The sequence below is a fragment of the Papio anubis genome, chromosome 14, assembly GCF_008728515.1.
Source record: "Papio anubis isolate 15944 chromosome 14, Panubis1.0, whole genome shotgun sequence".
Lineage (NCBI taxonomy): Eukaryota > Metazoa > Chordata > Mammalia > Primates > Cercopithecidae > Papio > Papio anubis.
The window spans coordinates 37,148,499-37,173,157 of record NC_044989.1 but is presented as its reverse complement, the minus strand read 5'-3'; the positions used below and the strand labels follow the sequence as shown (position 1 = coordinate 37,173,157).

The 24,659-nt window shown below is 39.4% G+C and overlaps 1 protein-coding gene across 6 annotated transcripts in view; it reads left to right on the top strand.

Annotated features, from left to right (window-relative positions):
- Positions 1–24,659, top strand: part of HEATR5B (HEAT repeat containing 5B) — a 106,739-nt gene that overhangs the window by 64,993 nt on the left and 17,087 nt on the right. For 5 of the 6 annotated variants that reach the window (XM_031655075.1, XM_031655074.1, XM_031655077.1 and 2 more), the window contains 9 exons: positions 375–556; positions 4,425–4,493; positions 10,620–10,799; positions 16,139–16,376; positions 17,674–17,928; positions 19,203–19,330; positions 21,248–21,392; positions 22,366–22,632; positions 24,341–24,568. In XM_031655075.1, coding sequence (XP_031510935.1) covers positions 375–556; positions 4,425–4,493; positions 10,620–10,799; positions 16,139–16,376; positions 17,674–17,928; positions 19,203–19,330; positions 21,248–21,392; positions 22,366–22,632; positions 24,341–24,568 — 1,692 coding nt within the window. The remainder of the gene's footprint in view (positions 1–374; positions 557–4,424; positions 4,494–10,619; positions 10,800–16,138; positions 16,377–17,673; positions 17,929–19,202; positions 19,331–21,247; positions 21,393–22,365; positions 22,633–24,340; positions 24,569–24,659) is intronic. The other variant, XM_031655076.1, reaches the window with a different exon arrangement.

Here is a 24,659-nt window from a genome sequence, read left to right as displayed (position 1 = left end):
TTGGGGTCCCAAGATTCTATTTTCTTTCATAAAGTCAAAAGTATTAACTGTCTGGTTCTTTACCTAAAAAGTTTGCCAAGCCTTTGTTCTTAAAGAATTAGAAACTGATTTTAGGAAAGTTACGTTAAAAGTATTTTGCATCAAATATCATTGTACATCCTATAACATCATCAGCATTACTGTATTGTATATCACTATTCTTGAAAGATTGATATAGAAGTTGTCTTGAAAGAATATAGTATCTTTACTATTTCCAAAGTCATGAAATATGTGGATTGTGTTTTTTATCAAAACTGTATTTCATTTCATATTTTTATGTTATTACACTTATTTTTGGAAGAGTTTTCATTTTTGCATTCTTTTTTTATTTTTAGATGACCTCTTGGTACTTCATCTCTCTGACCTCATTCGCATGGCATTCATGGCTGCGACTGATCATAGCAACCAGCTGCGAATGGCTGGGCTCCAGGCACTTGAAGACATTATCAAGAAGTTTGCGTCTGTGCCTGAGCCAGAATTTCCAGGTCATGTGATACTGGAGCAGTATCAGGCTAATGTGAGATTTTCTATTTATTTAAAAATTTAAAATTGATCTTTTGAAAGACGACTGAAGAAGTGTGGACTTCCTGAAGGACTGCATTTGGAACTGCAATCTGTTTATTTCTGTAGAATGCGTCTCTATCTCCATTGTCTGTTACCTAGTTTTAGTCACCCCACAAATGAAGAAATAAGTGTCAAGCTGTTGTCACTATTTTTAAGTTGTGATAACATATTAGTGATAAAACTAGAATAGAAATTCCAGCTCAGTTTTCCAGTCTTGTGTTTAGATATTTAGCCCTGCCCTTTAAGAGATAAAAGGAACCTTCAAAAGAGTGTTGTGGATTTGCTGCCATTATTTTTATATGGCAAACCTTCATAAGCATTTTTAGAAACAGATAGCAGTTGCCGCTTGTATAATAAAGGATAAATTAACTCTTAAGAACAACAGTTAAAAGTATTACTGAGGTCGGGCACAGTGGCTCACACCTGTAAACCTAGCACTTTGGGAGGCCGAAGCAGGTGGATCACAAGGTCAGGAGATTGAGACCATCCTGGCTAACACGGTGAAACCCCATCTCTACTAAAAATACAAAAAATTAGCCGGGCCTGGTGGCACACGCCTGTAGTCCCAGCTACTCGGGAGGCTGAGGCAAGAGAATCCCTTGAACCCAGGAGGCGGAGGTTGCAGTGAGCTGAGATCGCGCCACTGCACTCTAGCCTGGGTGACAGAGGGAGACTCTGTCTCAAAAAGAAAAAAAAAGTATTGCTGAAAGAGTTAGATATTTTCAAAGTTTTTTGTTTTGTTTTGGAGACAGAGTCTCACTGTGTCACCCAGGCTGGAGTGCCGTGGCATAATCTTGGCTCACTGCAAGCTCTGCCTCCCAGGTTCATGCCATTCTCCTGCCTCAGGCTCCCAAGTAGCTGGGACTATAGGCTCATGCCACCAAGTCCGGCTAATTTTTGTATTTTTAGTAGAGACGGGGTTTCACCGTGTTAGCCAGGATGGTCTCGATCTCCTGACCTCGTGATTCACCCGCCTTGGCCTCCCAAAGTGCTGGGATTCCAGGCGTGAGGCACCACGCCCGCCCAATTTTTTTTTATTTCATTCAAAAGAGGGATCTGCTTGTGGGTCCTGAGATTCATACCTGTACTTATGTTATTCAAATGAGGCACAGTAAACTAATCCTAGCAGTGGGGGGTTATATGAAGGATAAATTTTTTTTTTTTTTTTTTTTTTTTGAGACGGAGTCTCGCTCTGTCGCCCAGGCTGGAGTGCAGTGGCCGGATCTCAGCTCACTGCAAGCTCCGCCTCCCGGGTTCACGCCATTCTCCGGCCTCAGCCTCCCGAGTAGCTGGGACTACAGGTGCCCGCCACCTCACCCAGCTATTTTTTGTATTTCTTAGTAGAGACGGGGTTTCACCGTTTTAGCCAGGATGGTCTCGATCTCCTGACCTCGTGATCCGCCCATCTCGGCCTCCCAAAGTGCTGGGATTACAGGCTTGAGCCACCGCGCCCGGCCGGATAAAATTTTTTAACAAGGAAATAACAGATTTTTTTTTTTTACTGTGATTATGGCAAAATCTTTGCTTCAGTACGCTATACCTCATCTAAAAGTTGTGCTTAAATATATAAAAAATTTAAAATGTGAATTATGTATAATCCGTTGTTTTACATCTTAAGTGAAGAAATTATAACTTCTAGCCCAACTAGCTGTAGAAAACCTGTATACAATTGTTTACTCCCAAATACCCAACCTATTGGAATGGTGGGTTTCTTAAAAGACTTTTTATTTAGAAATGATATCGCCAGCTGAGAGCGGTGACTTATGCCTGTAATCCCAGCACTTTAGGAAGCCGAGGTGGGCAGATCGCCTGAGGTCAGGAGCTCGAGACCAGCCCGGCCAGCATGGTGAAACCCTATCTCTACTAAAAATACAAAAATTAGTTGGGCATGGTGGTGCACACCTGTAATCCTACTCAGGAAGCTGAGGCAGGAGAATCACTTGAACAAGGGAGGCAGAGAGTGCAGTGAGCTGAGATTGCACCATTGCAGTACAGCCTGGGCAACAGAGCAAGACTCCATCTCAAAAAAAAGAAAAAAAAAAAAAAAAAAGAAATGCTATTGCTGGGCGCGGTGGCTCACGCCTGTAATCCTAGCACTTTGGGAGGCTGAGGCGGATGGATCACCTGAGGTCAGGAGTTCGAGACCAGATTGGCCAACATGGCGAAATCCCATCTCTACTAAAAATACAAAAATTAGCCAGGCATGGTGGCACACACCCGTAATCCCAGCTGCTTGGGAGGCTGAGGAAGGAGAATCACTTGAAACTGATAGGTGGAGGTTGCAGTGAGCCAAGATCCCACCACTTCACTCCAGCCTGCAGGACGGGAGAGCAAGACTCTGTCTCAAAAAAAAAAAAAGAATGATATCAAATTTACAGAAAAGCTACAAGAATAGAATAAAAAACTACCTTACAACCCATATTCATATTTGCCAATTGTTAATTTTGCCTCATATGCTTAAACAATGGTTCTCTCTCTCTTTCCCCAACACACAGTTTTTTTCTAAACCATTTAAAAATAAATTGTTTAAATCATGTGCTTTTACCCTTGAGCATTTTAGACTGTATTTTCAAAGGACAAGAACATTGTCTTATATGACTACAGAATAGGTAACCTCAAGAAATTCAACATTGATATACTACTTTTACATAATCTGTCATATTCCAGTTGTGTCAGTCAACCCAGTAACCTATTTCATACAGTATTCTTTCTCTGCCAGTACAGAATCCAATACTGGCTCACATACTGTGATCAGTTACCATCTGTCTTTAGTCATAGAGAGGGAGTCTCGATTCATTTCCTAACTACTATCGATATACCTGACCAACTGGATCTCTATTATAAGGGAAGAATATCTCAACGTAGGAGCTGACTACATCTTACTCCTGTATTCAACTTATACTTGTTGTATCTAATATAGCTAAGAATCTGTGACTGATGTGGGCTTATTTAAAACAGAAGCTCATATTCCTCTACTTATTAATATAACAAAAATGCATAAATTAATATTTTTGAGCAGCTTTTTAAAGCATCTCCTTTTGAGGTTAAATGTCCTCTAGGGTCATGGAGTGACTGTAAATCTTTAGTACTACTCAGTTGTTTAAAGAAATTGATCCAGATAGAAGATTGACTCATAAGGTAAATACTCTTAGAAATAGGTTTAGAAAAATATAGACAGAAAAAAAATCTAACAATAGCAATTTTTGGTATGTCTGATAATGTGACTTTGTCGGAAAATCCTGTTTAGTATGAAACAAAAACGAGAAAAAAAACAAGATTTTTGCCTACTTTATATAACATTCATATAGATTTGATAATGATAACCTCCTGGAAAGCAAAAGAAAAAGGGTATGACTGAGTTTATTATAACTGAAAAGAAATAAGGGAGAGGTCATAAAAAGGAAAGGAACATAGAAGTGTTTTTGTGTGTTTTCATCTCCAAACACACAAGAGGCTTTATGTTTACTACTTACCTTTAAAAATAAAATGCCTTGGGCCAGTCGCGGTGGCTCACACCTGTAATCCCAGCACTTTCGGAGGCTGAGGTGGGTGGACAATTTGAGGTCAGGCGTTCAAGACCAGCCAGGCCAACATGGTGAAACCCTGTCTCTACTGAAAATACAAAAATTAGTCTGGCGGTAGTGGCACACACCTGTAATCCCAGCTACTCAGGAGGCTGAGGAAGGAGAATTGCTTGAGCCTGGGAGGCAGAGGTTGTGATGAGCCAAGGTCGCACCACTGCACTCCCGCCTAGGTGGCAGAGTAAGACCATGTCTCAAAAAATAAAAATAAAAAATAAAATGCTTTATTTATTTTTCTAGGTGGGAGCTGCTCTAAGACCAGCCTTTTCACAAGATACACCATCAGATATAATAGCAAAAGCTTGCCAGGTAAGGAGAAAAATGGGACTTTGTATAGTTGTCTTCTATAAATTCATAGATATCTTAGAATTTAACTTGTGTGAAAGAATAGAGAAAAATTTGGGAGACCAACATGGGAGGATCGCTTGAACCCAGGTGTTTGAGATCAGCCTGGGCATCATGGGGAAACCCCATCTCTACAAAAAAATACAAAAATTAGCTGGGCATGGTGACATACACCTGTAGTCCAGGCTACTCGGGAGGCTGACGTTGGAGGATATCTTGAGCCTAGGAGGTCAAGGCTACAATAACCCAAGATTGCACCACTGCACTCCAGCCTGGGCAACAGAGCGAGACCCTGTCTAAAAAAAAAAAAAAAAAAGAGCAAAACTAAATAATATTTTTATCTTGGAAATACAACAGTGGTAATTTTCCTTTTTATTCTGTATGAAATGATGAAATAATAATTAGGTAATAAACATTGTGGTTGAAACACTGTTTTTGACCACATATTATAAAAATTTTGCTAGTTTGTAGATATTAAATCATCCTGAAGAGAATTTCACAATATACACATTTCATTGCAAAATTAATCCCAGGGAATTACTCTCACCTTATTATATCTGAGGAGACTCAAAACAAAACCACCAAAAAATGGCACATTTTCTTTTTATTTTTGGAGACTGAGTCTTGCTCTCTCGCCCAGGCTGGAGTGCAGTGGCGTGTGATCTCGGCTCACTGTAACCTCCTCCTCCCAGGTTCAAGCAATTCTCCTGCCTCAACCTCCTGAGTAGCTGGGGTTACAGGCGCCCGCCACCATACCCAGCTAATTTTTGTATTTTTAGTAGAGACAGTGTTTCACATGTTGGTCAGGCTGGTCTCAAACTCCTGATCTCGTGATCCGCCAGCCTTGGCCTCCCAAAGTGCTGGTATTACAGGCGTGAGCCACCACACCCAGCCCTCAAAAAACGCATATTTTCTTATGCCTTTAATCAGTTTCTCTTTTTCATATGCTTCATTTTGAAAAAGGATTCATGTATTAAGCTCTAATCTTTTAGGAAATCAGGTTATTTGTCTGCTTACCTAAAGACAGAAGAGAAGCAACTCTCTTCTTCCTAGTTTTCTGGAGTAAAGTGCTGTGGTCCATCATTTTTGCTTAGAATCCATGGCCAAGCTTCATGTAACCTCTATGCAGAGAAGATTCTGCAATAATAGGTTTAAAATTCTGACTTTATTCTCTCTGTAACTGAATACGAGTTTGCCCCTTCCTTCCATTTTTGAGATTGGTATCTCTGAAACCTTAATGGCAGGCAGTCTTCAGAGAAATTAACTGTCTTCACTGACAGGAGACCAGAGAGAGAAGAAACGTTGTTGATAAGAGATAGGTCTCTCGATCATGGTGCACACCTTCAAGTTCGACTAGGTAATTTGGTTTGGGATACTGCTACACAAATATCAAAAAATTACTGTCCATATGTAAATAAGTGTATCGTGATTATGTTTCAGAGCACAGCATTTAAGCAGACAAAATCTCCTACAATGCTCCTGATCATTAGAAAAGCAAAGGCTATTAGAATTTTATCTTGTATATGAGTATTGAATTTGCCTTAAACTTAATTGCTTTTGTGGCCCTAGCTGCGTTTTTTTATAAGAAGTTTCCTTTTTTCTAGTGGCAGGCTTAAATTTGTGACCTCCTTTCCTTCTATTGCTGGGAGTGGTTTCCTAACAAGTAAAGCTGTAGGTTACAATTTCCTTTCCTTAAAGGAAAGTAAGGAGTTGGCCTACATGATATCCTAGCCTGTTTGTTAGAACAAATGTCATGTTAAGAAACTTTAAAATCAGGGTAACTCTTAGATTATAGGAAGGACTCTCAGTTGTCACACAGCCGGGTACAGTAATCAGTGGATCAATCAAAAATTATTTAAAGTAGGGTCAGATCATGAACATAATGCATACTTAAATATTTCATTTCAGCATAAAACTTTTAAATGTACATTCATTCACCAGGCTTTTCATGTAGGGCAAAGTCTTTTCTCTGAAGATTATTTTACTAATTCAGTGCTACTTTGTCACTCTTCATAAACAGACTCCATAATGCATTATCTGTGATTCTAGTTTCAGATTTTTTTTTTTTTTTGAGACAAAGTTTTGCTCTTGTTGTCCAGGCTGGAGTACTGTGGCTTGATCTTGGCTCACTGCACCCTCCACCTCCCAGGTTCAAGTGATTCTCCTGCCTCAGCCTCCTGAGTAGCTGGGATTGCAGGTGTATGCCATGATGCCCAACTAATTTTTTGTATTTTTAGTAGAGATGGGGTTTCACCATGTTGGCCAGGCTGGTCTTGAGCTCATGGCCTCAGGTGATCCACTCACCTCAGCCTCCCAAAGTGCTGGGATTACATGTGTGAGCCACCGCACCTGGCTCTTTTTTTTTTTTTTTTTTTTTGGAGACAGAGTCTCCCTTTGTTGCCCAGGCTGTAGTGCGGTGGTGTGATCTTGGCTCACTGCGACTTCCACCTCCCGGGTTCAAGTGATTCTCCTGCCGCAGCCTTCCAAGTAGCTGGGATTACAGGTGTGTGCCACCACGCCCAGCTAATTTTTGTATTTTTAGTAGAGACGGGGTTTTGCAATGTTGGCCAGGCTGGTCTCTAACTCCTGACCTCAGGTGATCCACCCACCTCAGCCTCCGAAAGTGCTGGGATTGCAGGCATGAGCCACCGCGCCCGGCCTAGTTTCTGATTCTTTAATGTGAAGAAAGTACTTAGGTTTTTGCAAAGAAAGCTTAGTGCCAAATTCCTAATCTCTGTAATTTTCCCCAACTTTTAGTTACATTTCTACCAAATTTCACAGAAATATTTATCAAATCTTTCCCATATGTTCTTTAGTTTCCTTAGGAGTAACAACTCTTTCTTTTCATATTCATATTTAATTTCTTTTCACTTTATATTTAATTATTTTTCAGCAGTTTTGACTGACATTTTAAATTTTGCCATCAGTATGTCCTTAATTGGTTACAATCAGTTAAAAATGTCCTTATTAATTTTATTAAAATTAGTTTTGAATTCTATGAGAATAAAATTTGACATAAATACTTATTCTTAACTTTTAAAACGTTTTCAATATAGGAACTCAAGTCCATTAGCCATGATTTGAAACCCAAATGCTGTGAAAACCAAAAGCTTTTTTTATCATTTATTTGGCAGCAAAACCTGAGCTGACTTGTACTCATTTGGCTCTGACGTGAAGCTAAGTGAGAATGTAGCATTCGTTAATCTTTCTTATTGTGATTTGTAATACATTTTGTTGCAGATACATCTATATGGTAATTATGGGGTGCTGCCACACATCTTGCTAGGTGTATTCTTTAATGAGGTTCAGGTACCTTATTACCTTTTACCCAAAAGTTGTGAACTCTGATAAAAATCTTGGTCCAAGGATTTCAGATAAGAAAGTAAGGGCATGTAATTATTGTTGATAAAGTTGACACTATGAGACCACCCCTTCCTTCCTGAAATTCTTCCCTTGGCTCCATTGGCACTGCACTTGCCTGCTTTTTCTTTTGTTTTTCTGGTGTTTTCTTTTCAATTTCTTTCTTTATTCTTATTCTACTTGTCCCTTAATTATAACTATATTCCATCTGGTCTGGCTTTAAAGCTTTTTTTTTTTTTAACCTGTCCTTGGAAAAAATATTAACTAATAATACTTTAGTTATCAGCTTTGTGTGGGAATTCCTAGGGTTATGTAATTACCCTTGAACTTGCTCCTGAAATCCAGACCCAAGTTTTTAATTGCCTGCTGAATATCTTTCCACAAGTCTCTTAGTGGCACTTTGAACTCAGCATGTAAAAATATTCAAAATTAAAATCATGCTCTCTCACTTCTCATCTCCACGTAGTTTCCTTTGTTCCCCTATCATCCCCATAAAGCAGTAGTATCACCTTCCTTCCATTCAAGTCAGAAGCTTCAACAGTCAGCATTTGGCAATTGTTGATTCCTTACTCTTTTTGTATCTCCCTTCACCCTTTCCCTAAAATAGCTAATTGGTTTCCATATCCTGGGATTTCTTTTTTTTTTTTTTTTTTTTGAGACGGAGTCTCGCGCTGTGTCACCCAGGCTGGAGTGCAGTGGCGCGATCTCAGCTCACTGCAAGCTCCGCCTCCCAGGTTCACGCCATTCTCCTGCCTCAGCCTCCGAGTAGCTGGGACTACAGGCGCCCGCCACCACGCCCGGCTAGTTTTTTGTATTTTTAGTAGAGACGGGGTTTCACCATGTTAGCCAGGATGGTCTCGATCTCCTGACCTCATGATCCACCCGCCTCGGCCTCCCAAAGTGCTGGGATTACAGGCTTGAGCCACCGCGCCCGGCCATATCCTGGGATTTCTAACTACAAGTCTGTCTCAGATGCCTCTCCTTTTTTATTCCGTTCCCAGTTTGATCCATATCCTCTCTGTTCTATGGTATTGTTGAAGACACTTAGCTGAACATATTACTTACTATCTATATACATTTTTTCTTATACATAAGTACTGGAACAGTTTTCCTAAAGCACAATTCTAATAATATGATCCCCGTGTCCAGAGGCCATAGAAACTCACAATTGCTTACAGAATGAGTGTGAATTCATTTTCCATGGAATTTAAAATTTACCTTAATCTAATCCCAGTTAACTTTCCTAATCACATTTCTTCCTCATGTAACTCTCCTATGTCTATACATACAAACCCCCTTAACACCTAAACATTCCCATTTCTCCTGCTAGAATTAATCTCTCCCTTGTCTGTTTTTAAGTGTCATATAACAGTGGTAAAACATTCCCATGTGTTCATTCAATCTGTGTTTTCTTTTTTTTTTTTTTTTTTTTTGAGACGGAGTCTTGCTCTGTCACCCGGGCTGGAGTGCAGTGGCTGGATCTCAGCTCACTGCAAGCTCCGCCTCCCAGGTTTATGCCATTCTCCTGCCTCAGCCTCCCGTGTAGCTGGGACTACAGGCGCCCGCCACCTCGCCCAGCTAATTTTTTGTATTTTTTAGTAGAGACGGGGTTTCACCGTGTTAGCCAGGATGGTCTCAATCTCCTGACTCGGCCTCCCAAAGTGCTGGGATTACAGGCTTGAGCCACTGTGCCCGGCCTCAGTCTGTGTTTTCTTACTTGAGGGTAGGGACTAGATTTTTTTTCCTATTCCTTTTTATTTTTTGAGATGGAATCTCGCTCTGTCGCCAGGCTGGAGTGCAGTAGCATGATCTCGGCTCACCGCAACTTCTGGCTCCCTGGTTCTAGCGATTCTCCTGCCTGAGCCTCCCGAGCAGCTGGGATTACAGGTATGCGCCACCACTCACACACCCAGCTAATTTTTGTATTTTTAGTAGAGACAGGGTTTCACCATGTTGGCCAGGATGGTCTCAATCTCCTGACCTCGTGATCTGCCTGCCTCGGCCTCCCAAAGTGCTGGGATTACAGGCGTAAGCCACCGGACCCAGCCTCTTTTTTTTTTTTAAGTCCCCTTCATAGCAGCTAGCATAACCCTTTGCCTATGGTAAGCAGAAATTTTGTTGAAGAATTATTCAAGACTGAACTGCTTTGGGTGGAAAATTATTTCTGTTAACATTTTTGTTAAAGTACACAGTGGAAACATGTTAAATAAGTACTATTTTGTTTTCTACATAGGAGAACAATAAAATCTGTGCTTACCATTGATATAAAAAATAATATCGGCCGGGCATGATGGCTCATGCCTGTAATACCAGCACTTTGGGAGGCTGAGGCAGGCAGATCACAAGGTTAGGAGATCAAGACCATCCTGCTAACATGATGAAACCCCCGTCTCTACTAAAAATACAAAAATTAGCCAGGCGTGGTGGTGGGCACCTGTAGTCCCAGCTACTTGGGAGGCTGAGGCAGGAGAATTGCTTGAACCCGGGAGGCGGAGCTTGCAGTGACCCGAGATCGCGCCACTGCACTCCAGCCTGGGTGACAGAGCGAGACTCCGTTTCAAAATAATAATAATCATCATCATCATCAAAGCATAGCATTGGGTAGTTTATTTTACTTTTTTCTTTGGTTTTCTTTTGTGTTTTATCTGCTAGGAAAAAAATCATTTATTCCATTTTCTTATACCGTGTTAATTTTTTTTACACAAAAGTTTTTGAATTCTCTTTGTCTAGGTATGTAGTACATGGATTGGAAGTGGAGTTGTCAGTGATCTCAATGATCTCCGTCGAGTACACAATCTTCTTGTTTCTTCTCTGGACAAAGTTCAGGCTGGAAAAGGATCCTCTAGCCAGCTGTACCGAGAGAGCGCCACAACCATGGAAAAACTGGCTGTTCTCAAAGCTTGGGCAGAGGTAACGACTACACCTATTGTTTACTACACTGCAACCTATTGTTTTTGACCCATTTATTCATCCATGAGAAAATGTTCCCCTACTTCTGTTGGTAAAAAAATGTTTGTTTTTTAAAAATTAACCCGTGATATGGAATATTTTTTGAAAATATGTTAATCAGTCTACTGAAAACCTCTGTATTGAGGAACGGCTGCCCTACATAATATGAGGAAATTAGGTAGGAAAAACTCAAAAATATAAAAAATAGAACATATTTTATGCCAAAAATCTTTTCTTTGATTACATTTCAGTAGACTTGCCACCTTGATATCGAGGCCATAGGGGTTTTGTTTGTTTTTTTTTAAAGGTAGGGTCTTTGTTGCCCAGCCTAGGCTTGAACTCCTGGGCCCAAACAGTCCTCCTGCCACCGCCTTCGGAGTAGCTGGGACTGCAGGCATGCACCACAGTGCCCAGCTTATTTTGTTTTTTAATAGCTAGTTTTACCTTTTTCATTCTCACAGTCACTTTAAAAAATATATAATTACATTGTTTTAAATTCACTTTTCTAAATTCCTTCTACCAGTTGCTATAGAATTCTTATCATCTGCCCTCCAGTATTGAAGTAACTAATTCCTTCCTGTACCAGCTCAGTATCTCACTTCCCTATTTTCGTGGTATTATTCAGCAACAGGTAACTGAAACCACAGAAAGTAAAACCACGTTTAAGGGAAGACTATTGGAATTATAATTATTTTAAGCTTTTCCGCTAATCTAAGACTAAACTTTTCTCATTCCCTTACTTCCCACCCTCTGATTCATTCAACAAAGTGTTATTTAGCTTCAGCTCTGTCAGGTTAGCAGTTGAGAGTACAGGGGTGAGATATACTACATTTGCTGAGCAACACAAACTGGTAAACAAGTAGATGCAACAAAGGGTAAGGAGTATTATCATAGGAGAAATACGAAGTGTTTTGAAACACATAGCAGAGGCACTTACAATAGACTGGAGGCTCAGAAGTAGTCTTTTTGGAGAAAGCGATGTTTACACTGAAACATGGAAGATAGGAGGAGATACCAGTTAGGCATGAGGGTGAGGAGGAGGCTGTGTGAAGCTCAGTGCTGTCAACTCTTCCTCTTTGAATCTTCAGCACCTTCCTCTGTACATCCTCTAAAACTGCACACATAGGCGAGGCACAGTGGCTCACGCCTGTAATCCCAGCACTTTGGGAGACTGAGGCAGGCGGATCACCTGAGGTCAGGAGTTTAAGACCAGCCTGGCCAACATCGTGAAACCCTGTCTCTACTAAAAATAGAAAATTAGCCTGGCGTGGTGGCGCATGCCTGTAATCCCAGCTACTTGGGAGGCAAGGCAGGAGAATCGCTTGAACCTGGGAGGCAGAGTTTGCAGTGAGCTGAGATTGCGCCATTGCACTCCAGCCTGGGCAACAAGAGTGAGACTGTGTCTCAAAAAAATTAGTTAATTAATTAATTTTAAAACTGCACACGTTTGTCGACGACTTTATTCTCAGGAATATTTAAGGATATGCACAAAAGTTCTGCTGCAAGGGTATTTGTTACGGTGGTGTTATTCACAAAAAAGTGGAAGTAACCTAAATGTATTTCTTGATCTTGAAAGATGATATTAAGTGACTAGAAAATTGGGGTAGAAATTATACACACACACACACACACACAAACATACACACTCATTATTACGTAAAAAACTGTGAGCATGTTTACATAACTGGACTGTTAACAGCATTGTATCTGAGTAGTAGGATTATGTGTGGTTTTAATTTTCATTTTGCTTATGTTTCTGATTTTTCTCCTTTTTTGTGTAATATCTATAAGAAAAATAAGCCTAAAATTTATTTTAAAATAGATCTGAAAGATATATTCTGATATATTGCAGGTAGCAATGTAAAATATAGAACCTTTTTAGAAAGCATTTGGCAATGTCTATTCAGAGTCATAAAAATATTTGTAAACATTGACCCAGTAATTCCATTTCTGGGCCTGTATTCTAGTGAAAAATATCCAAAATGTGGAAAAGAGGTAAGTTTACAAAAATGTTTACTTGCAACATTATTTATATGAAGAAATGAATATCTTTTGTCTTCAAAAGCTGTGTTTCATCTTTCTAAGATTCCCAATGCTAAGTAAAGAATGAGAAGTAAATATAAAATTTCAACTGTGGGAAAACTGGTGGATACATCATGGGTCATCCACTGTAAGTCATTAAAATAGTGATTATGAAAACTGGTATTCACATGAGAAAACCCTGTGACATGTTTATCAGTAAAACTAAATACGGAATCTCTGTACACAAAATTACAACTTACAAAGATAGAATCTAAAAACCCAGAAATTGAGGTTATGAGTCATTTTTAACTCTTATTTTCCCAACTTTTTATAGCATGATTATTAAAATAAAATTATAAGTTGAGGAAAAATGCATACATAGACCTTAAAGTCTTACAGTGACACCCTTGCTTCCCCATTGCCTGCAGAGTAAAACACTTCAACTACTTCCAACTTATAACCTGTGCTCAGTCTATATGAGAAACTTGCTCTTTACTTAGATTACCATGCAGTTTCCTATTTCTGTGCTCTTGCTCTGGCTGCTCCCTCTGCCTCTAAGCTCCCTTTCCATCTTTGCCTGTGAGCAAGTGAACTTTTGTCCTTAAAAACTGTCTCACCTTTCTCACACTCCCAAGGCTAAGATTTGTTTATCTGTGATGTTCCCTGAGACTCATTCATTCATTGCGTAAACTGCCGAGTGTTCATTAGGTACCAGACACTGCCTACGCACTGGGTAGAGTATACTAGAAGATAAATCATTAAAAAGATTATAGAAGATAAATAATTAAAACCAAATATTTAAAAGTTTCTTCTTTTAAGCACTTTTTCACTTCCCTCTCATTATAATATTAGCCTGTGAATTCATGGAGAGCAAAAACTATGTATTATTTGTTTTTGTTTTTTTTTTTGCTTCCAGTCTTAGAACAATAACAAATTCAAGGCAAAAGGTGCCTACATAGTAAAGATTTGATGAGTGAATGGCTGGATATACTTAAGAGTGCTTATCGTGACATTTTCTTAATAATGTTAGTGGCTGGGCACTTTGGGAGGCCGAGGAAGATGGATCACCTGAGGTCAGGAGTTTGAGACCAGCCTGGCCAACATGGTGAAACCCTGCCTCTACTAAAAATACAAAAATTAGTCAGGCGTGGTGGTGTGTAATCCCAGCTACCCGGGAGTCTGAGACAGGAGAATCACTTGAACCTGGGAGGTGGAGGTTGCAGTGAGCTGAGATCGCGCCACTGCACTCCAGCCTGGATTACAGATCGAGACTCCATCTAAAAAAAAAAGGTGTTATAACAAATTTAGGGGGGAAAACAAGCGTGTAATCACTAGAAGATATGACTATGATATATTTATAACTTTGGAGATCCAAAGTCCCTATTTTAGAATTTAGTCAATTACTCTGTATTTTCTCTGTGCTGTAAGTCTGCTCAGTGTAGGAATAGGGGTAAGACACAGTGCTTCTCATCAAGAAACTTGCAGTGTACCTATACAGATACTGTACTTAGACTTTCTCGTTAGGTACAATAGACATAACACTGTGGAGGAAAGACAGTTTTCTCAAGATGTTTATCTAGCGTAATTCTTTTCTTGCTTGCTGTCATTCCTTTGTTTTTTGTTTTCTCATTAATATGCTATTCAGCTTTGTATGTGCCAGTTGCCAAAGCCTAAATGTATTATAAAAACAAAGGAAAATAAATATGATTCAACAAAGAAGAATCTTTGAAATTATATTTTAGGAAAGTTGCTTTTATGTCTTTTTGGCTCACAAACTAGAGAGAAAGGATACAGATAATGTATGTGACTAGCAGATTATATTGGCCAGGCTATCTGTTGTAAAGGCTAGATTGCAAAATATCATTTAAGGTCTGTGTAAGGAGGAGTTTAGAAAGATATTTATGGAAATCCTTTCTGATGTCTCTTCACCTCTCAGCTGCTTACTTTGAATGCCTGGTTGTCTAATGAGTCTAGGAAGGTGGAGGCAGAAAAAGAGTTATACCCTGTGGCGAAAAAAAAAAAAAAAAAAGTGGGGGGTGCTTTGTAAAGTAGAATGAGGGAAGCCGGAAAAAACTCCGAGAAGCCTACTCAAGGAACATGCCATCAGAGGAATAGTCAGAAGTCGGATCAGTTTTTTAAGAAAAATACCTCCAAAGCAAATGGAATTATTCTTTTTTTTTTTTTTTTTTTTTTTTGAGACGGAGTCTCGCTCTGTCACCCAGGCTGGAGTGCAGTGGCCGAATCTCAGCTCACTGCAAGCTCCACCTCCCGGGTTTACGCCATTCTCCTGCCTCAGCCTCCCGAGTAGCTGGGACTACAGGCGCCCGCCTCCTCGCCGGCTAAGTTTTCGTATTTTTTAGTAGAGACGGGGTTTCACCGTGTCAGCCAGGATGGTCTCGATCTCCTGACCTCGTGATCCGCCCATCTCGGCCTCCCAAAGTGCTGGGATTACAGGCTTGAGCCACCGCGCCCGGCCTCTGGAATTATTCTTTTGTGTTTATCAGGAAATCATGGAGTTGTATATACTTTTTTTTTTTTCTTTTTTTCAGACAGGATCTCAAATCTGGTGCCCAGGCTGAAGTGCAGTGGCATGATCATACCTCACTGGAACCTTGAACTCCTGGGCTCAAGCGATCCTTCTGCCTCAGCCTCCCAAGTAGCTGGGACTACAGGCATGTGCCACCATGCCTGGCTAGTATTTTTGTTGTTTTTTGTAGAGATAGGGTCTTACTATATTGCCCAGGCTGATCTTGACCTCCTGGCTTCATGTGATTCTCAGCCTCTCTAAGTGCTGGGATTACAGGCTTGAGCCACCATACCCAATCAAAGTATATACTTTCTTTTTTTTCTTCTTCTTCTTTTTTTTTTTTGAGACGGAGTCTCACTATGTCGCCTGGCTGGAGTGCAGTGGGGCGATCTTGGCTTACTGCAGCCTCCGCCTCCTGGGTTGAAGCGATTCCCCTGCCTCAGCCTCCGGAGTAGCTGGGACTACAGGTGCCCGCCACCATGCCCGGCTAATTTTTGTATTTTTCATAGAGACAGGGTTTCACTATGTTGGCCAGGATGGTCTCGATCTCTTGACCTCGTGATCCACCTATCTCGGCCTCCCAAAATGCTGGGATTACAGGCATGAGCCACCGCACCTGGCCAAAGTATATGCTTTCTAATATCTATACCCAGTTATCTTTGATGATTTAACTGTATTTTTATAATAACTTAAAATATCTTATTTTTTTATCTTATGCCTTGTTATTTTGTCCTCCTAAATATCGTCTTAGGTATATGTGGTTGCTATGAATATTAAAAAGGAAGCAGAGTCAAAACCAAAAAGAGCAATTAAAAATACTGACGATGATGATGATGACTACGGTACCATCGATGAACTGCCACCAGATAGTTTAATAACACTGGTACAACCCGAGCTGCCAACACTCAGTCGCCTGTGGTTAGCAGCATTAAAAGATTATGCACTCTTGACTTTACCAGCTGAATTTTCTAGTCAGCTTCCTCCAGATGGTAAGTATTACATTCTGAGTTTTACTTTTATGGAGTTCAAAGTAGTAGTTAAACAAAATAGAGACGGTATAGGCTAGCAACAACAGTTACTATAGTAACACTTTAAATTTCTGTGACTTAAGTTTGATATCTCAGAGTATGTACTCTATATTGAATTTGTAGATGGAAGATATAGCATAGAGCTTTTTTGTTGGCTGAAGCAAACATATTAGCAAGCACTGTTACAATAATAGCTGTGTGAGCTAGGGTATTCTAAATAGCTATGGATAACAAGTCATTATGCATAACCATAGATATATATTGCTGTACTGTTCAATGTGTGTATTTTCATATTCTATTTCAGATTCCTAGTGTGCCAATAAATTATGTTCCTGAAGTGCTTTGCAAATTGTACTTTAGTTTTCTTATTGAAATCAGTATAGAAATCATCAACATTTTTTTCTGTTTAGAAAGTGTGTTACCAGTTCCTACTCGAAGAACCCATTCTCCTTCCTGTATATTAATGATAAGAATAATGGAGTTCCCCCTACCCCCTTTTTTCCTTCCTTAATCCATCATAACAGCAAGGAGTGATGAGGAAGTCCTCAGTGTTAGTAGTGGAAACAACAGGAGGTGGAGAGGATTAGCAGAAAGAGAAAGAAACAGAAGGAAGAAATGGAGTTCCCTGGTTATGGTAGAAAGAGAAGACGATAGGGTGTTAGGAGCCACTGGTAACAATGAAGAGGTAAATTCTGTGACAACAGGGTAAGAAAAGGCAAGAATACTTAGTGAAATCAGCAGTAGCAGAGGAAAGGCTGGAAAACTAGCATCAGTGAGGAAGAGACAGGTATTCCAGTTCATCAGCTACAGAAAAGGGGTTACTTTTGGTGACTTTATAAAGAGGAGAAGCCCTTTGGCTAGATTTCTCTTTTGTATGTAACAGGTATTTTTGTTAGTGGTTTATAAATGAGCAAACATTTATAATAGTAATGTTTTGGCTGGGCGCAGTGGCTCACACCTGTAATCCCAGTACTTTGGGAGTCTGAGGCGGGTGGATCGAGAGTTCGAGACCAGGCTGGCCAGCATGGTGAAACCCCATCTCTACTAAAAATACAAAAAATTAGCTGGGCGTGGTGGCGCATGCCTGTAGTCCCAGCTACTCAGGAGGCTGAGGCAGGAGAATTGCTTGAACCCAGCAGGAGGAGGTTGCAGTGAGCCAAGATCACACCATTGCACTCCAGCCAGGGCGGCAGAGTGAGACTTCGTCTCAAAAAAAAAAAAAAAGGTAATGTTTTTAATTGATTTGATTGTTTTACAGGTGGAGCATTTTATACCCCTGAAACTATTGATACAGCTAGACTTCACTATCGGAATTCCTGGGCCCCAATTCTCCATGCGGTGGCACTTTGGTTAAATAGCACAGGATTTACGTGCTCAGAGTCTACAGAAGCAGCAGCAATATCTGGTTTACAAAAACGTTCTACTACTGTCAGTTTAAACCAGGCGTCAGGAGCAGCGGGTAGTGCTAAATCTTTGCCAGAAATTAACAAAGACAGAATGCATCTGATTTTAGGTAGGTCTGTTATATTAATGTATTTCAAGATTTATCACTTCTGAAAATTCATATCTTTCATTTTAAAGCTATGGAAAGATTTTGTACAGTATAGCACAGTTCAGAGAAGGAAAAGTGAAAGGATTTTTCACCTCACCTTATAAATTGTTAATTGGATTTTTAACCTAAAAATTAAATTATTAAAAACTACTGAAACTACTTAGCTGTCATGTTCATTCACAGAGCAGTATTGAATAATTTTCAGTAAAAAAACTTAATATGTTTTTTATTCAACAACTCGTTTTCTTTTTACTTGGCACTTAACCAATTATCCTATTAAGAAAAAAACGTTTAAGCAGATTTCAGTGAATCCTAATGTAAAATTGCTTTATAGATCCTTTTGTTTGTTTGTTTGTTTTTGAGACAGAGTTTCACTCTTGTTGCCTAGGCTGGATTGCAATGGCGTGATCTTGGCTCACCGCAACCTCCACCTCCTGGGTTCAAATGATTCTCCTGTCTCAGCCTCCCAAGTAGCTGGGATTATGGGTATACGCCACCACGCCTGGATGATTTTGTATTTTTAGTAGAGATGGGGTTTCTCCATGTTGGTCAGGCTGGTCTCGAACTTCTGACCTCAGATGATCTGCCCACCTCCGCATCCCAAAGTGCTGGGATTACAGGTGTGAGCCACCGTTCCTGGCTATAGGTGCTTTTTTAACATTTAAGAATTTATACATTGTAATGAAGCTTTTGGTGATCTTATGTTTTCTGGGGTTGAAAAGGAACACAATTAATAAGGTATAATTATGGGATTCATCAGTAGGTCTCGGAAGTGAAAAACTTCCAAAACATTGACTTTGCCCTTATGTAAATTAAAAGAAGTTGTTTCCTATGAAACCCATTGTGCCTCTATAACTTGCCATTTAAGAACTTTGTATACATGAAAAATTATTTGGCTACCATTTAATGAAAAGCAGTTTTATAATGTTTGTAAATTTATTTTCTTAATGTATTGTTTTAAAAGTCCTAGAAATAAAAACTTATTATCTTCATAATCAACCTGACGGCATGGGAATTCCTTCTTTCACACATAGCTAATTTGAATATTAACCTAATTGCAAAACTACAACCTTGTGTTGAGCTTGGCTGCTTAAGTTGGAAACCATTTTGAACTCTAAGGCATTAGTAAATATATGTTAAGGTAATCTGTAAAAACATAAATAGAGAAATATGGGATCAAACAACATAAAGTGTTTTATAAGTGAAAAAACATGTTTTTATTTTGTATATTTCAGGTGTGAGTATACAGTTTCTTTGTTCCCCTAGACCTGAGGAGCCCATTGAACATGTTACAGCATGCCTACAGGCCTTACATACCTTGTTAGACTCTCCTTATGCTCGAGTCCATATCGCAGAAGATCAGGTACAGTGTATTGCTATGATAGATAATTGTGTGTTTTTTTCCGAGTATTGCTTTACAATGGAAAAAAGGATGGAATTTTTTTTCTGTATTGGATCCTATTTTAACACGATATGAGTACACTGACTCCCTATATTTATTCACCCAGTTACTTTTACTCTGTGCCTGGTCTGCCCCAAACATGGTTTGAGGTTACAGATAGTGAAAGCAGTTTCACTGTGCCTGAATTAGGAGATAAGTACAGTGTGATAAGTGCTATTTTAGTACATGTAAAGCTGAGAATAGAGAGGAGGAGCCCGATGTTGTGATAGGAAAGCAAAGGATGGTTTCTCAGAGTGGGCAATGGTTGAATCAAATCTTCAAGAGGAATTCGTGAGGCAACACAAGCAGGATGGGTTTTCCTCTCAGAAAGAATAGCGAATACAAACACTAGGAGGCATGAGAGAACACGGCAAGTTCAAGGGCATTGCCATTTACTATGGCTGATTTGAATCGAACATGAGGTTGTTAGATGAGGCTGGACAACAAGGTGAAGACCAAATCATGAAGGTTTCTTGATGACATGTAAAAGAGTTTGAACCTTATCCTGAAAGTGATAGGGAATCATTAAAAATGTTTAAGTAGAGGAATGATGTCACTAACTTTATATTTCAGAAGGATCATTCTGTCAACCCGTAGAGGTAGGTTGCCTTGTAAGAGATGCGAAGGGTGACGGATGCCAGTTCTGAGGCTTTTTTCATAATTCCAGAGAAATAACAAGTGCATTAGCCTAGGAAGGCTGAATAAAGGAAGAAGAAAAGAGGACCAGGATTGGAAGCTTGAGGATAAATAGCATTTAAAAATTGAGAAGAAGGGAATAAATCAACAGTGGAAACTACTAGAGAGGTTGGAGGAGAACCAAAAGAGAACAGAGTTATCAAAGACAAGGGAGGAATTTCAAGAAGGGTAGACAGTCTCAAAAGAAAGAATAGAGTAAATAAGCACAGAAATGAATCTAGAGGAGGCTATTGGTGACCTCCTGCAGAGGATTGTTTGAGGTGACTAGTAGCCAGATAGTAGGAAGATCAAGGAAGTGGAAGCATCTAGGCTGGGGAAGGAAGGAGCAAGATACATAGAGGAGGACATGGGGTAGATAAAAGGATCTGGAGGCTTTGGGAGTGCAGGGGGGACATTAGATAAGAAAAACTTGAGCATTGTCATTATACTGAGGAGCGTAGCCTAACTAGAGAGAGAAGTTGAAAACATTTGAGATATGATCAGAGCCCTTGAAGAATCCCTAGGAAGTCAAATAGGATAGGATAGGAGCACATAAGGAAAGATTAACCTCAGATTAAGCCCCAGATAAGAGGCTGAACACATGATCTTAAGGAAAGAGGTAAAGGTGACTTTGGTTGCAGTTAAGCATTTTCCCCCTCTTTGAAATTTCCGTTAGGTTCATTGGATGAATTTGATGTGTAAGATTGTGAGTAGAAGCTTAAAGTGGGTGGTGAAAGTTTGTAGTAGTTGCTGAAGTGAATAGAAGAGGAACTCACCAAAAATTTCTACAATCTCTGGTAAGCAGAGGTTGTAGAAATTCTTGGATATTCAGCTCAGGTTAGAAATTATAAATTTTAGCCGCATTGGACTCTGCAATACTGTTTAGCTCAATTATTTCCTTCCAATAGGAGAATGATCATCTTTGAATATAAAGCGTATTTAAATATGTAGATAATAAATCATTTGTTGCTTGAAAATATACATCGGGGTAAAATGTGACCATTTCTCAAGATTTTTACAATGTTCTTATTTGTTACATAGTCCTATATTTTAATTTTAGCTACCCAATTTCTTTTTTTACATATGTATTTTCTGATTTTAACAATATAAATTTATCCTTTGACATTGAAATTAATTAAATGTATTTGTGTTTATTTGTATTAGCTGATAGGTGTTGAGTTGCTGAGTGTTTTGCACCGCCTCCTATTGACCTGGAATCCATCATCTGTCCAGCTGTTGGTTACTGGAGTTGTACAACAGATAGTAAGAGCTGCTCAGGATTATTTGCAAGAAAAAAGAAACACTCTAAGTAAGCAGTAGAAATTACACGAACTTGAAGTAAATCTTATTTTATACTGAAAAAAAAATTTTTTAATATTACTGCCAGGACATATTTCTGTAGTTTTTATATTCTTTTTTAGAGACAGGGTCTCATTCTGTCACCCAAGCTAGAGCGCAATGATGTGATTATAGTTCAGTGTAGTCTCTAACTCCTGAGCTCAAGATCCTCCTGCCTTAGCCTTCTGAGTAGCTGGGACTATAGGCACGCTCCACCAAGCCCAGCTAATTTTTTTTTTTTTTTTTTTTTTTTTTTTTTTGCGCGGGACAGTCTCACTCTCAAGAGCCCAGGCTAAAGTGCAGTGATGCAATCTTGGCTTACTGCAGCCTCAAACTCCCAGGATCTTCCCACCTCAGCCTCCAGAGTACCTGGGATTACAGACACACACCACAGTGCCCAGCTAATTTTTGTATTTTTGGTGGAGACAGGATTTTGCCATGTTACCCAGGCTGGTCTTGAACTACTGAGCCCAAGCAGTCCGTCCATCTCGGCATCCCAAAGTGCTGAGATTACAGGTTTGAGCCACGGCACCTGGCCAGAAGTTATTAATTTAAAAAAATAATAATCATACATTTAGAAGATTTGAAATTGATTTTATTTTCATTAGAAAGGACCAAATGAAATTGCTGAGAGTCAACTGTTTTTCACCTTTTGTCAATTTAATTTGGTTCAACGTAACATATGTGTTATTTCTATTACAAAATATACACCCAATAAAAATATGTGATAAAGATTTTCCAAGTGAAAAATGAACTATTACCTTTAAGGACAGATCAATGCACAGAATTCTAGGAAGGCAGAGAATTATACAGAAAAAGACGTGTGACATCAGTTAGACATTTTCTTGTAAATTCTTTTGAAGGAATTTCCTAAATATACTTGTTGTGTTGTTTTACGTACTTTTTTTTTGTTGGAAATTTCACCAAATTATCTTTTACCTCAGATGAAGATGATATGGAAAAAGAGGCCTGTACTGTATTGGGTGAAGGAGGTGACAGCGGTGGTCTCATTCCTGGAAAGTCTCTTGTGTTTGCAACTATGGAGCTGCTGATGTTCATTTTAGTACGGCATATGCCACATCTCAGTACCAAGGTGTCAGACTCTCCAAGTCACATAGCCACTAAAACTCGACTATCAGAAGAAAGTGCTCGTTTGGTGGCAGCCACAGTTACCATACTCTCTGATTTACCATCCCTTTGTTCACCCGCTGGTACGGTATTGATCAGTATTTGGAAATGCATTATATTACAGTAGACAAAGATGAGCTTGCCTTTGATTTTAAGCGCTGTAATAACTTAGTTTCCTCTTAAATCTCAAGTGAGAAATAAGAAGCTGGTCTTTTTTTAAGGTTTTGTTTACCTTTAGGAGCCTATGAAGATTAAAGATTCAGAAAGTCAGAAATCTGAGGTGCTCTTTCCAGGTGTGTTTCAAATAAGACATGGGATTACAGGTTGAGGAAAGACAGTGTCAGCAGATAGACATAAAGTGGAGTAACTAAACTCTGTTTTCCAATCTGGTTGCTACTCTTGAGCAACACGGAAAAACTCAGGGCTGGGCGCGGTGGCTCATGCCTATAATCCCAGCACTTTGGGAGGCTGAGGCGGGTGGATCACCTGAGGTCAGGAGTTCGTGACCAGCCTGACCAACATGGTGAAACCCCGTCTCTACTAAAAATGCAAAAAAATTAGCAGGGTGTGGTGGCGCATGCCTGTAATCCCAGCTATTCAGGAAGCTGAGGCAGGAGAATCGCTTGAACCCAGGAGGCAGAGGCTGCAGTGAGCCGAGTTCGCGCCATTGCACTCCAGCCTTAGTGACAGAGGGAGACTTTTGTCTCAAAAAAAAAACAAAAGAAAGAAAAAGAAAAACTCAAGAAGGTCAGAGGAGAATGACAGCCAACTTTAAGGAACACTGAAAGAAATTATGGCTGGAAAAAAGTAACAGCTGGCTGCAGATATTGAAGAACTGTTGAATGTAAAAGTAGACTTTCCCTCTGTTTTATCCAGAACAAGCTTGTCCAGCCCACCGCCCAGCATGGCTTTGAATTTCACCAACACAAATTCATAAACTTTCTTAAAACATTATGAGATTTCTGCGTGGACTTTTTTTAGCTCATCAGCTGTTGTTAGTGTTAGTGTATTTTATGTGTGGCCCAAGACAATTCTTCCGGTGAGGTTCAGGGAAGCCAAAACATCAGACATTCCTGATCTAGAAGGTAAAAATTGTATCAGTAGATAAAGAGGTAAATTTCAGCTCAACCCAAGGAAGACCTTTCTACCTTTTAGAGTTACCCTACATGTTTGAAAATAATGACTTCTCCATCACTGGAGTTTTACAAGCAGAGGCTACAATGGCTGCAGGTCAGAGTGGTGAAGGGATTTTTTCCTTTTGTGGGAGGTTGAACTTTCATGACCTAGAATTTTTAGTTACAAATTCTAGGATTATTTCATTTCTTCTTTCCTTCCCCCAATAGTCCTTTTACTTTCCTGGCTTGATTAGGTTGACTTTAGTACACTGAGGATTGATTATATGTCTTACAATTGCTGTAAAATTCACCAAATTACTCAGATGCTTCTCACAGTATCTGGTAGTGTTTTTTTCCTGTTTTTCTGTCTTCCTTTTTCATTTTCATTACAAAGGGCATGAAATATTAAATAGGTGAAGTATTAGAAGTAATAAAAAGAAGGCTAGCTGGAAAAAGAAAGAAAATACCAATTCTGTCTTTGAAATGCTATGACACTTCCTTATTTTCTTTTTCAAGCATTGAATTATAGTAATGGTAATACAGTAAATTTTGTATAAAGGCAAGGTAAAAAACAATATTAAACCACCATCAAATGCAAAAAAAAATAAGCAATGGAAACAACTATAATGTGAGAACTGAAATAGTTATGAGGTAATCTGATTTGTTTTTCTTTCAGGATGTATGACAATCCTGCCTACAATTCTGTTCTTAATTGCAAGAATATTGAAAGACACAGCAATAAAGTCTGCAGATAATCAGGTTCCTCCACCAGTCAGTGCAGCTCTTCAAGGGATTAAAAGTATTGTGACACTTTCAATGGCCAAAACTGAGGCCGGCGTTCAAAAACAATGGACAGCTCTGATTCGTAGCACGCTTGCGTGCATCCTGGAATATTCTCAACCAGGTAACCTATCAGTTTTAAACGTTTTAATCAGTTAGGATATCTGTTCCCTAGGTAATGAATTAGTTGAATAAGCTTATCAGAAAACTGCTGT